The sequence below is a fragment of the Psammomys obesus genome, unplaced genomic scaffold (genome assembly GCF_907164565.1).
Source record: "Psammomys obesus unplaced genomic scaffold, mPsaObe1.curated_primary_1811, whole genome shotgun sequence".
Classification (NCBI taxonomy): domain Eukaryota; kingdom Metazoa; phylum Chordata; class Mammalia; order Rodentia; family Muridae; genus Psammomys; species Psammomys obesus.
In genome coordinates this window covers 13662901-13676143 of record NW_026596057.1, presented here as the reverse complement: position 1 = coordinate 13676143, position 13243 = coordinate 13662901, and the positions used below count along the sequence as shown (strand labels likewise).

Here is a 13243-nt window from a genome sequence, read left to right as displayed (position 1 = left end):
TTATACAGTCCAAATTAACTTATACAGAAAAGCAAATGCTTTACCTGCTCAAACAGAAAGCAGAGAATCATCTTCAACTGAACTGTGCTCAGTGCACAGCCCATACACATATTAATACAAAATGTGTAATAGTTTTGACAGTTTATATCTTTTGCATAGCAAGAGGACCAGACACCAAAAAATATAAGTAGCCCAGGTGGTCCTACCTCACAGATGACCTCCAACAACTAGTTCCTTGAAAATCTGTATCCAGGACAACTTCAAAACAACTAGATAGATTGTCCAGCATCACAAACTCTTCTAGTCAGGACTTGAGTTAAGCTCGGAACCTTCTCAGCATTTAGAGGCTGAATAGCAAAAGTTACGGCTAGCTTTCTTACGACTGGACAATATCTCAAAGTTCTTGGGCTGCCAAAAAGAAGAACTACGTCCCAAGTCAGCAGGAAGCAATTTAAGAAAACTACACCCTAAATTTCCAAGAGGCAGCGGATGGGTTTTGGTCATTCTATGGGTAATAGATGTTTGTTACTGTTTGAAAGGAGTAGGTTATAGGAATGATAAGTAAAATGTTACATTATTGAATCTGTGTTTGGACCAAAGAACATTAGTAATCCAAAAATCTTAACACTGGTAGAATCTTTCTACATTGGTACTGATTTGAGATTATATTTGGTTATAACATGCTACGGTATTGTACCTATGCAATTCTTAAAACTGCAGTGCTAACTTCTAGTCCTTTGAAAGCTGCTATTACCAACTGTTTAGGATAATTAGGAAATGCATAGTAATAATCAGACAACCAAACTCATGGTCATGTTAGACTTTAGTTAATTCCAAAATGTTTCCTAGAGTGACAAATTAAAAGGTAGCTAAAAACAATTCAGAATAGCTACACAGTCTTCAAAAATCTCAGAGATCTTCAGCATATGGCATTTAAAGATTTTATTAACCTAAGTCTTTTTTTTTTTTTTTTTTTTTTGACAGTGAGACTGGTCAGCTCCTGGCAGCAACCCCATTCTATTTCAAACAGCCTCAAAGGCTTCTTATGTGGCAAGTTAGCCACTGGTTAGAAAAGGCCCTTGTGTCAATTACAGACAGAATACTGTCCAAAACTGGACAAATGGATGCAAGAGAGTCAACTGCCAAACTTTTCAAGGACAAGATGGATAAGTCCTTTGGAATTCCCGCTTTACAGAAAACTCTGTCAAATATTCTGAACCAGATGGTTGAAGATGATGCTCCAGTGTTACAGAGAAATGTCAGTGGATTGTCCAAGCAGCCAAATATCTCTGTCATTTCTATACTTTTGGAAGCTGCTTACCTGAACTTCCTACATATTTAGGTAATATTTATTCCTTCTTAAGTCTTTGATGGGGTTTAAGTCTAGACAATTACAGTCTCACTGTTATACTTAAATTGTTTGGGAATGATAGAAACTGATAGTACTTTATCCAAGAGTACTGGATGCACAAATGTAAATCTTACCTAATAACTTTCATAATTATTATTACATATTTATTTTAAGAGAAAGAGCTTTTTATTAGACTAAAGGGGGAGATATAAGCATAAGGTTATTGTGATTTTTGTAGCCCCCCCCCATATCTGGTTGCAGTCCTTGTTCTGAGAAAATCGTGTCTCAATGTTATGTAAACACTACTTGCTATTTGTCCCCTGATACGACAACAAAGCAGTTTACAGCCAATCTCTGAGCAGGGGAAAGAATAGGGCTTGACTTCCTGCCAGCCAGGAAAATTGGGGTTAGAAGAAGATGTAAGGGATTGAGCCAAGAGAGAGGTCCAAGAGTCATCAGGAGAAGGAGCTGGATCAGGAAAGCTACAAAGTGTCTCTGGGATATACACTGGGAGGAAACCAGATTAGTTTAGGGGGTTAAAAAATAGAATAAATAATAGATAAATAATAAATAATAGAATAAATAATAATTGCTCAGTTATTGTGCTGTGAAGCTTATTATTAAACAAATATAAAAGAGTCAACTATTTCTTTGATATCCATGTAAGAGAGAAACTGAGAAACAAACACGGTTTTATAAAAATAACTTTAACATCGAAGAGTAAATTAGTAACTGCCCATTCTAAACTGTTGTATATCCTATGGCACTGAAACAAAACATGTTGAACAAAATATGCACTCTACCTTGGATGGGGCATTTTCTCGGCATACAATAGCATGGCCTTCTGTCCTCAAGACGTGATGAAAATAGACATCTTCATTTGAGGATGTATCACAAAGAAAAATATTAAGGATTCCATCTATATACTCATCCACCACCCCCACTAATGGCTTCAAACCACACAGCTTCTGGAAGTGCAAAATAGCTCTGGATGTCCAGTGTTCCTAAAATACAACAGAGATATACTTATGTAATAAGTATATATTATGAGTTATAGTAATCATATACAAAGTGATTTGCTACTGAACTAGAGTTTTAAGTGAAAAAACCAAAATCCTAAAAACATGTAAAATATATATAATTTTAGGGTATGAGAAACTAAAAAGAAAAAATTATGAAATAAACATGACTGAAACAATTATCATATGAAAAACTCATTTTCAGAAATATTATTTTATTTATAATGAATAAAACACCATCCATCAAAGAAATGCAAATGAAAATTACATGGAGATTCTACCTTCCCTCAGTCAACACGGCTATCACCAGAAAAACCACAACAAGTGCTGGAGAAGACACAGGACAAAGAAGCCCTTGTAACTGCTGCTGGGAGTGCGGATTTGTCTAGTTAACCCCATGGAGTAACTGGCCTAATCCAGTGCGGATTCCTCAAAAGGTAAAAATGGTAATTCTACATGACCCAACTACACTGCATCTAGGTATCCACGCAGAATCAAAGTCCAGTTCCTCCAGGGACAGGTGTGCACATGGTCACCACAGCTTGTTACAGCAGTGAGGTTATGAGGCCGTGTGCCTACTGAAGGGATAACACAAATGTGTTGTACAAGCACAGCAGTTTTAGTCAGCACCTAGAAAAATTAAATTATGTAGTTTGCAGGAAAATAGATGGACGCAAAAACCATCCCGTTAAGTAAATTAGAACAATCTCACAAAGACAAGTGTTCCATGTTTTTCTCTAAAGTGTAGAATCCAGGGTGGGCATAAGAATAAAAGGGGTAATATTAGAGACCCAGAAGGTGAAAGAGGAATATAAATACACATATAAATACAATAAAGTCTCATAATAAAAACAAAGTAGTGGGGCAGATATGGTTTAAAAGCATATGTATGCATGAGAATGTCATAAATGAAACTATTTTATATACTATATGCTAATTTAAAAAGAAAATAAAAAGCTTTAAAAAAATTAAGTAATTACCTACTAAGCAACTCTCATTTTAAAAAGAAAGAAAAAAAATTCAGTTAAAGCCACACATACACACTTTTAATCCTGGCCCTCGGGAGGCAAAGGCAGGTGGATCCCTGAGTTTGAGGCTAGCCTGGTCTTCACAGTGAGTTCCAGGACAGCCAGGGCTACACAAAGAAACCTTATCTTGAAAACAAAAACAAAACAAAACAAAAAGTCAGTTAAAGATTATTAGGCTAACCTCAGTGGAAAGTAATTTAAATTCTAAGTAAAATATTATTTTAATGTATTGCAAAAGGTCAATGAACATATAAGCTGGTAAACAAATTGTCATGCCAAAATGGAAGGGAAAGTAGGATCTGCTTTGGCCTTCAGAGTTCCTGCTGATCAGGGAAGATATGAACTACAGTTCTGATGGTCCTAACAGGGGACAGACATCAAAGCCAGGCTCTGCAACGGCTGGGAGCCTAGGGAACTCCTTCAGTAAGCTGACTTCTGTGAGATACACTCCCAAGAAAAAAAAGAGGCAAATGTACTAAACTTCACATGAAATCGTAGCTCCATTTTCACACCAGCAGACTAGTGTGCCGGTCTTTGAGTTGTTAATTTGCAGCAGCACACTACAGACTAGCAGGAGCATATGCGCTTGGCACAAGCAAGTGCAAAACCTCCTAGAAAAAGGTGTCACCTAACCACCCTGACACAAATTTTCAAGATACAGCAGTACAAAGGTAAAGATACAGACAGGTGGGCAGGACATCTGAGGTCGCCCCACAGGAGAAAACACCTGCCCTCAGGCCCGACAAATCACTTGGACCTCCAAGACCAAATGATGGAAGGAGAGGCCCCAATCTTACAAGTTGCCATCCAACACCCATGCACGCATGTGTACACATGCACACACGCACGTACACACTCAGACACACGTGTGCACACACTCACAATTAAATGAAAATGCAAACATGTATCTAAAATAATACCCGAAGAAACAATGAACTATTTTGAGAACAAGTGGAAACCACATGAAAGAAACTCCCCCCAAAATTCACAACATTTTAATTTCTAAACCAATTATAAAACTAACCTTACACCTAGAGCAGTATTAACAACAACATCAAAAACTACCCAGCTCAGTTTGAAACTCTTCTAGAGATGCGCGACCTACAAAAGTTGGTACAGGTTGGCCGGCAAGATGTCTCAGTGGTAGAGGCACTGTGCATTGGCCTGACCACCCCAATCCAACCCTGGGTCACACAAGGTGGCTGTGAGCTGGCCTACTCTTACCCCTGCTTCTGTGTGTGCACACGCACATACACACACATTAAAAAAAAATGATACAACTGAACTAAATTTCAGAAAGTAAAAATACAATTAACAACAGCTAAAACCTTCATAGAATTCAGTGGTAGATTAGATGGGATTACAGTGGAAGATAACTTAGAAAAAAATGCCTACTATGTAAAGACATGGACATACAGAAGACATCTAAAAGATTTAGAAGAAAAACTTACCTTCAACACTTTTAATTTTTGTTCCAGAAAAAGAGGGACAGAAACAAAGGAAATAAAATATGAATATGGGGCATAGGCAATAATCAAAGAATAACAGCTTCAAATTCACAAGGTTTAACCGAAACGAGTAACCCACAGATTTTTAAATGTCCAGTGAGCAAAGTTGGTTAAATAAAAAATTCACATGCACAAGTAAGCATAAGCGTATCACATCACACCCAAACACATACTGCTACTGTAAGGGACAAATGGAAAATCTTTAAAACCGCTAAAGACAAAGAGGACAAAGCAATGGCCAAGGAGTTTCAAAGGAAAAGCCACCAGACTGACGAGGGCCTTCTCCAAAAAGGAGGAGACCTGGTCTAGCGATAACCTCGGTGCGCCAGGGAGACAGCACCAACCTGGAGCCCACACCTGGTGAACACACGGGTAAGTGCCACAGGTGGGGCTGTAACTCAGCAGCAGCCTGTGCTCGGCACGCGTGAGGGCCTGCATTCTTGGTGTGTGAGCAAAAAGTAGCACAAAGTAATGATGGGTTCTGGACACTTCACTGCCTTTACCACCTTAGGACCTCAGGAGATAAAGTGCTAACTAACACAGCTCAAGTACAGGAAAGCTGTTCCCAGGCAGAGTGGGGATGGATGAGCCATGAAGAAATACCTAATTAGATGCAAACAGACATTATTATAATTTTTTTTTCTGAGACAGGGTTTCTCTGTGTAGTCCTGGCTGTCCTGGACTCACTCTGTAAACTGGGCTGGCCTTGAACTCACAGAGATCCACCTGCCTCACCTTCCATGTGCTGGGATTAAAGACATGGGCTCCACTATTATAATTTTTATAACCAATTTTTTAATTTTTTAAATAACAATTTTTCTGAAGATGATGATAATTCTAAGAAAACAAAGTAAACATCTTCTAAAATTTTAGTGTTTAATTTTCTTTCATTCCTTCAAGGAAACTTTATTTTAACTGCCTATTATATATTAGATCATATACAGAGAGAAACTAGGTATTCCTTGAATATCCACTTTACCACTGTGTTAATTTTCATTATACTACATAGCATAAAAATGTATTTTTGTGTAAGAGATCATTTTGGAACAACACATGATTTATCATGCCACACACATTAAACTACTTGAAAACTACAAGCTTCATATTTTAAGGTACTATGTAAAAAAAATTACACAAAATAAATATTTTGACAAAAATATACTATGTTAGATATTGTAAAATAACTATATTTGTAAAATTGTTAATACAATCTTGATATGTGAGGGCATGTTAAGATTTACAGATACTATGGTGTCACATTTTTTATGCTGTGCTCGATTAAAGAAGATTATTTAAGGTAAGATAAGAGAATTGAGTATCTTACTAGTTTAGGTCTGATACTTCAATATGTACATTCTAATAAAATTGGATAATCTAATAAAACGACAGAAATTGTATCGCTTAAACACGAACATTAGTTTTTCATGAATCTACATTCTTAAAATTCTAAACTCAAGGTTTGAAAAGTTTCATTTCCTAGTGAGATCATAGTTCCTGGCTAGTAAGCCTCCCTCTCACACATGGAGTGAAAGAAAGAAGAGAGAGAGAGATGGGGGGGAGAGGGAAAGAGGGACAGAAGAGAAAAGAGGGAGAGATGGAGAAGAGGGAGGGAGGGAGAGAAGGAAAGAAGGAGAGAGGAGGTAGAGAAGGAAGAGAGAGGAAGAGGACATGTGAATGGTGTGAGCTCTGTCTCTATTAGTTAAAGGAAGCAGGATCAGGTAGATAAGAGGTGAAAGAACAGAATAATTGAGGGCCCCATCCAATTGATGCTCATTTTTATTTACTTCTTTATTATTTATTTTTATTTCAAGAATATAGTAATTCTAAGATGAAAGGGTTTGTATATATTTTAACATAATGAACACATTAATGCCCAATGCTTTGCCAGGATGCTTATACACACGCACACACACACATACACACACACACGTGCACACACACAACTGAACCCCTAAGTCATGAACTATGAGGTAACCTAAGACAGCTCGTGAGAAAAAAGATGAATTAATTTCTGGCTTTGTCCAAAAAAAGTTCTAACAGCTTATCTTAGTGATCATTAGTTTTGTAACCAATAATTTTAGCTTAGTAATAAGGCTTATAACTATTATCAAAACATAATATCACATAATAGATTATCTATGCTAAGAAACAAATTGAGGGCTGGACAGATGGCTCAGTGGTTAAGAGCATGGGCTGCTCCTGCAGAGGACCCTCGTTCATTTCCCAGCACCCAGGAGGAGGTTAAAATCAGCTGTAAGGTCAGTTCTGTGGTTCTGATGCCCTCTTCTGCTGTCTGTGTGAACTATATGGAATTGTTACCCATTCACATGCTCAGGCGAAACACCCACAAGCATAAAGTTAAAAAAAGACAGACTGCAAGTCAGAGCATCTATGCTATGTTAAAATAGCAATGGTAACAGACCACCAAGGCTGTTTCATCAGTCAGGAAGGTGAATTCCAAGAGGAAGCACTCCTCACGATTATGTTTAAGAAGTTTGCTCTAATTAAGGTGCAGTACATTAGAAAAGTAATGTAACTTTTACTAACTTATTAACATTATTTCCACTTTGAATTTCTTCTAGTAGCACCCTTTAGAATCACTGTTATCTTTTATCACAGATGCTTCACTTTTCTTGTAAGATCCAACATGAGAAGCTAAACTCTCATGTCTAAATTATAAGGCCAATTATCATGTTAGTCTGTGCCAATAGATGATTAGTAACTAACTAGACAAGAGAAAGCAGCTTGAATTATCATTTATTTCCATTGTGTTCAGTTCTACCACCATAAAGATATCTACACTGTAAAGATATCTACAGGCTTGTCACATATAGCTTTTTGTAGGGTGAGAAAGTCCCTCTGCTCTTACTCCAGGGTGTTTTTCATGAAGACATGTTGGATTTTATCAAAGGCCTTGTCTGTATCTATTGAGATGCTCACATGGTTTTTGTCTTTAAGTTCATCTATAGGGTTGATTATATTTATGCTGACACATCCCTTCATCTCCAGGATAAAGCCAGCTAGGGCCAACATCATCCTAAATGAAGAAACACTCAAAGCAATACTATTAATACCAGTAAAGAGACAGGCCTGTCCACTACCTCCATTCCTTTTCAACACAATGGTTAATGTCTAAGCTAGAGAAGTAGGGAAGGAAATTAAAGGAACAGAAACAGTCAAAGAAGTCAAATTTAAAGATTTATGACTTTTTTACATAAAGGATTCAAAATTCCACTAGAAAACGTCTAGAACTGATCACCATTAATAAAGTGGAATAAAACAAAATTAATTATAAAATTCAGTAGCAATTCTTATAATAACAGACGAGCTAAGATAGAGCTCTTGGAGACACTTCTACTCAATGTAGCATCAAAAAATAAAATATGTAGGAAAAAAAATAGAAGCAGGAATGTGAAAAATTTAAACTTCTGAAGAAAGAAACGAGGAAGTCACAGACCATGGAGAGATCTTCCTATTATTCTAAAGAATATAGCACATATTCTGAATATGGCCATCTTGACAAAAGCAGGGTACAGATTCAGTTTAATCCCAATAAAATCCGATAATATTCTTCACAGAAACAAACAAACAAAAAAATCCTAAAATTCATTTGAAAGGAAGCACACAGGGGCCTCTTGGCCCAAGCAATCCTGAGCACAGAGAGCAATGCTGAAAAGGTTAGCATACCAGACTTCCACAGAACTGTAGCAGTAGAGCCAGCACACGGGCACAAGGCAGGTGTATAGATATGGAGACCCATCAGAGACCAAGGCCAAAACTGAGTGTATGTGACTACTCCCAGCACAGCCCTGTTTTACACAGCGCCCACTCCTACAGCACTCCCTAAGATTACAATGGACCTCAGAAACTGCTATCGCTTAGCAACACTGAAAGGTGCTGCCGCACAACACGCTGCTCACGTCTGTGTTGGCTCTGGTATAAACAAACGTGTTGCAAGTCATTTGAAAGTACACCAGGTGTGATTATGCACAGTATTTGATAGTGGCTGACTGATACTGGTTTACAGATTATCTACCCCAGTTTATCAACCACATTCTGGGCCAACAAGAGCTACTTAAAAGGTCTCAGTGTTTGTACTACTCTCCCTTTGCCTGCAATGTCTTCTCTTTTTTGCCTTTGGGTGAGGCCTTTCTTGATCTGTCTGAACAAAAATAGGCACACCTCCCTCAGCTGCTCCCGTATACCATAGCAAACGACAGCAAATCTGACACGCAGATGCTGCCCAGAAGTCTATCTCTCGTATGACACACAGTCATCTCTCTCATGTTATCTCTGTGTCCTGAGAACTCAGAACCATTACTGGCACAAAGTAAGCACCCAAATCTTTGCTGATCAATGAGAAACAAGCAAACATACCTCTGCTGGCCTCACCCACGCCAAAGAGCAAGGTATAGCCTGAGCTGGGAGCTTCGTGTAGCAGCATCTGCAGAAAGCCAAACGTGACTATTCAATTATGCATGTGCACTGCATTTGTTGAGTCTCTGATCCATTCCTTGTTCTGTTATTCAGACCATTTCAATTCCTTTACGACACTTTAGGCTAATGACTTGTACTTTGAAAGTAATTTAAGAAATAAATTATAAAACGTAGTAAGTTTTTGAAGAGCACCATATATATAAAAGCACCAATAGGAACTGTTCAGCTCCCTGGCCTATCAGTATGCCTCTTAGCATGACCCTGAGTGGTTTTCTTAATAAATTTATTCTCATGGTCCATGAAAATTAATAATCAAGAGAAAGAAGACAAGAGAGGCTGTAGTCCATCCACCAAAGTAAGTGATGAGGGGCTGGAAGAGACCAGGATTGTGCTTTTGCAGGGACCGAGTTCAGTTCCCAGCTCCCATATTACACAGCTCACAACTACCAAGAAATCCTACAGCTTTAGCCCCTCTGAGTACCTGATCACACATGTACATACAGTTAGTAAAGATACATATTTTTAAAAGATATTAAATGATCACCTGCCAAATATACTCTATGATAAAGGATGTAAAGAAGGATGCATGGAACATGGCAAGAGACAAAAGATCCCAGTCCTAAAGTTCCATGATTCAAAATTTCATTTTTTCTAGCATTCTTGCTAAATTAAACTCACTTGAGGAACCTCAGCGAGGACTTCTGGACCGTTCCTATGTTTCCAAAGTCTGGGTAGAACACTTCAACCTCCTTTTTCCCGAGGATCCGGTGGATAATAACCCGGTACCACCACTTGTCCTCAGAAATCCTTACACAGCAGAGATGTCCTGGTTGGATAAAATATTCTGGCATGATGTACCGATCAGAAACCAGCTGGTTAGAGTAACAGCGCCTGTAGAATTCCGCAATACAGAAAAACCCGAAGAGTAAGAGAAAAAAAAAGGATCATTTTTATTGATGATATATCAATAGCAATAAAGTCTTTGCAAAAAGTAAAAACTCTAATATTCTCTGATTTGTCAATGCCTATTAATGCCCCTTTATACAAATCCTTTCTTTTCATCAAGAAACTCCTTCCAAGTGTGAAAATTACACACTTGTTATCTCACAAGACATTGTCCGCTTTATTCTCTGAATAGAACATAATCTAACTTCATTCCACAGTACTTCCTAAAATGGATAATTTCCTGCATTTATCGCTCACGGAAGACCTTGGAAGAGGGGGACACAAAGAGCCAGAACACCAGGAAATCTGCTGTGAATCAGTCTTACCTAAAAATGGCCAAACAAACAAGACCAGAACAATGGCAGCATCAAGGGACATATTAATGTGGAAAGGGAAAAGCTCATAGGGGCTCACCCCTGAGCGAAGAGCTGCAGGCAACCAACAACAACCAGGAGGAGGGGAACTGGCCTCTCCCAGTAATGAGCCCCAGTATTGGTTGTCCAGTGCAGAGTCAGCTCTGAAACAATGCAAACAACCAAACTGTTTGTACATATTTGTGATACATAGGCAAGCAACAATAATAAGCAAAGGAAAAGAGGCTATCAGCTTGAAAGGGGGCCGTGGATGGGTGGGAGGGGCTTCAGGGAGGAGCTGGTGGGAGGAAAGGGAGGAGGGAAAATGATGCAATCCTAGTTCAATTAAAACCATCCTTTAAAAAAGCATCAACGGCTTGCTAATTCCCGAATGTCGGAGTCTCTCTCCAGCCTATCTCCTTTCACGCTCTTGGATACTCCATCCCCACAATTCTCTCTTAGTCCTGTCTTTAGGTAGGCTCCACCTTAAAAAAAAAATGGGTTCTTTGTTAAACTAGAAACCCAAGTTCAACTCCTGACTCCCTTGTTTAAAAGACTGGTGGCGGTACCTTTCTGAGTTTCAGTTTTTGATGAAGATGGAGACAACAGCAAAATCTTAGTTAAAATAGGTGGAAGGTATGAGGGCAGAGGCTTCAGAAGCACGCAAGTCGTGCCATTCTTTCGCATAACATCTCACTGCACTATGGGTGGCCTCTCCCTAGAAGACCCTGCGTGCTAAACTTCAAAGCTTGTTTTTTCAATTGTCTGGAAGCCATGCTGTAAATGTCCTCTCTTCTACTCATTCTCTTCCCCTATCCCATATTTTAATAAATACCTAATTTTAACTAGCCATATGGACTTTATAAGATCTAGGTGTGGCTCTTTAAATAAAAAGTTCTAGCTAATAGGATCTAAGAAGAAGCACACAAAGTTGAAATTACTGTATAGTTTATCACATTTTTTAAAAATTAAAATGTGAAAACTTCAAGTTGTGTCTTCCAAAGCAATGATATAGCCCGTACCCTCTACATTTCTCCTCTCCTTCCCACTAGCTATTAGGGGGACCTAGCAGATGATGGCAAGCTACATCCAAAGTGGGCATTATCTGGAACAAAAGACAGAAAACATCAATGTCTTTAACACCACGGAGCATCCACTTTTGCATGCATGTTTCTGTTGGTACTATTTCAGGAAGAGACCATGGCTACACATAATTTTAAGACTGCCAAGACTGCACTGCCACTATCTGATGCTCACTTCAGATGCAGTTTCTCATACCTATCCATCTCTAAGCCAACAGTCTTCACTGTGAAATATTTCCTATCCTCTCCCCAATTCTTTCTATTCCCTTTCTTATCAACTCAAAGTTTTACCTTCCTAATTTAATTTCTCTCTGGTTTGTTCCTTTCTGCAGTCTCTCACAGGCTTGCCTATTTATCGACCTTCTTTTCTTCACCTCATTCATCTGCTATACTATGAATGGAGTTATCGTTATAAATCTGTTGTCTAATCAGTTTTTTTCCACTGTGACAAAAATACCCAGAACAAACAACTAAAGACAGTTTTGGGGACTTCAGGTCATGGTTGCTTGGCTATGTTTTCACCACGGCGAAGCAGAACCTGAGAGGAAGCACATGGTCAGCCAGAGCTTTTATTACCTCATGGCAGCCAGTCGGTGAAGAGCGGGTGAGGTCACGTTCCCAGTGACCTAGCTCCTCTCGTTAACCCCCACCTCGACTATAAACCACCTCCCATTAATGTCTCTAAATTATGGAGCCACCAATGGATTGATCCATTGATCAGGTCAGACCCCTCATGATCCAGTCACTTAGCTAAACACTGAACAGTGCACTGAGGACCACGCCTTTAACACATGAGCCTTTGGGGACATTTCATATCCAAACTATAAGAAGGTCCTCCCCCAACCTTTAAGAAAAGAGGCTTCGGTGATTTTTGTCTGAAGCAATGCCTTCCAGTGGTGCTCACAACTTGGCCCTTACTTACATCTGTCTTCCAGTGTCAAATCCAGTCCTCCCAATATCGCTAGCGCTAACTCTACTTTATTTGTTCCCAAAGCACACCATTCAGTACTTCATTAATGTTGACCCTAGTGCCAGAATACACCTATTATTGTGTCAACTGGCCAAACCTTGCATTTGAGGCCTTGCTCAAATATCAGCTATGAAGCTTTCCCAACCACAAGTGCTGCTTCCCACTCTACCCCATTTATCCCCTGGTTATCTCCCCAGCGTTAGTTAGACAAAGACTATACCTTACACACGTCTCTTTGCAGTACCAGGGCCTCAGCAACCAGACGCCGAACAGTTACAGTTTAATAGCAACACCCAGGCTGGGGGCCAGATGGACGGTAAAGTGCTTATTTGGACAGCAGCAAGCACTTCTACTGATATCATGGAGACCTGTGAGTCTGTGGGGCTTGCTGGCAGCTGGCCCGGCCTACCAAACGCCAGTCTCACGGAGCCTGTCTCAAAGAACTCATCTTACAGCTTCCAATTTCACAGATACTCATGGACAGCGCCTAAGAAATGGCACCCAAGGTTGTCCTCTAGCCTCCGTATGGACACATGTATATACTTACACA

At 39.2% G+C, this 13243-nt stretch overlaps 1 protein-coding gene across 3 annotated transcripts in view; it reads right to left on the bottom strand.

Moving 5' to 3' along the window:
- Tdrd5 (tudor domain containing 5) overlaps positions 1 to 13243 on the bottom strand; it is a 60070-nt gene that overhangs the window by 26000 nt on the left and 20827 nt on the right. For all 3 annotated transcript variants that reach the window (XM_055624580.1, XM_055624581.1, XM_055624582.1), the window contains exons 9-11: positions 10022 to 10234; positions 9284 to 9350; positions 2155 to 2355 (exon numbers count right to left, since the gene is read on the bottom strand). In XM_055624580.1, the coding sequence (XP_055480555.1) occupies positions 2155 to 2355; positions 9284 to 9350; positions 10022 to 10234 (481 nt within the window). The remainder of the gene's footprint in view (positions 1 to 2154; positions 2356 to 9283; positions 9351 to 10021; positions 10235 to 13243) is intronic.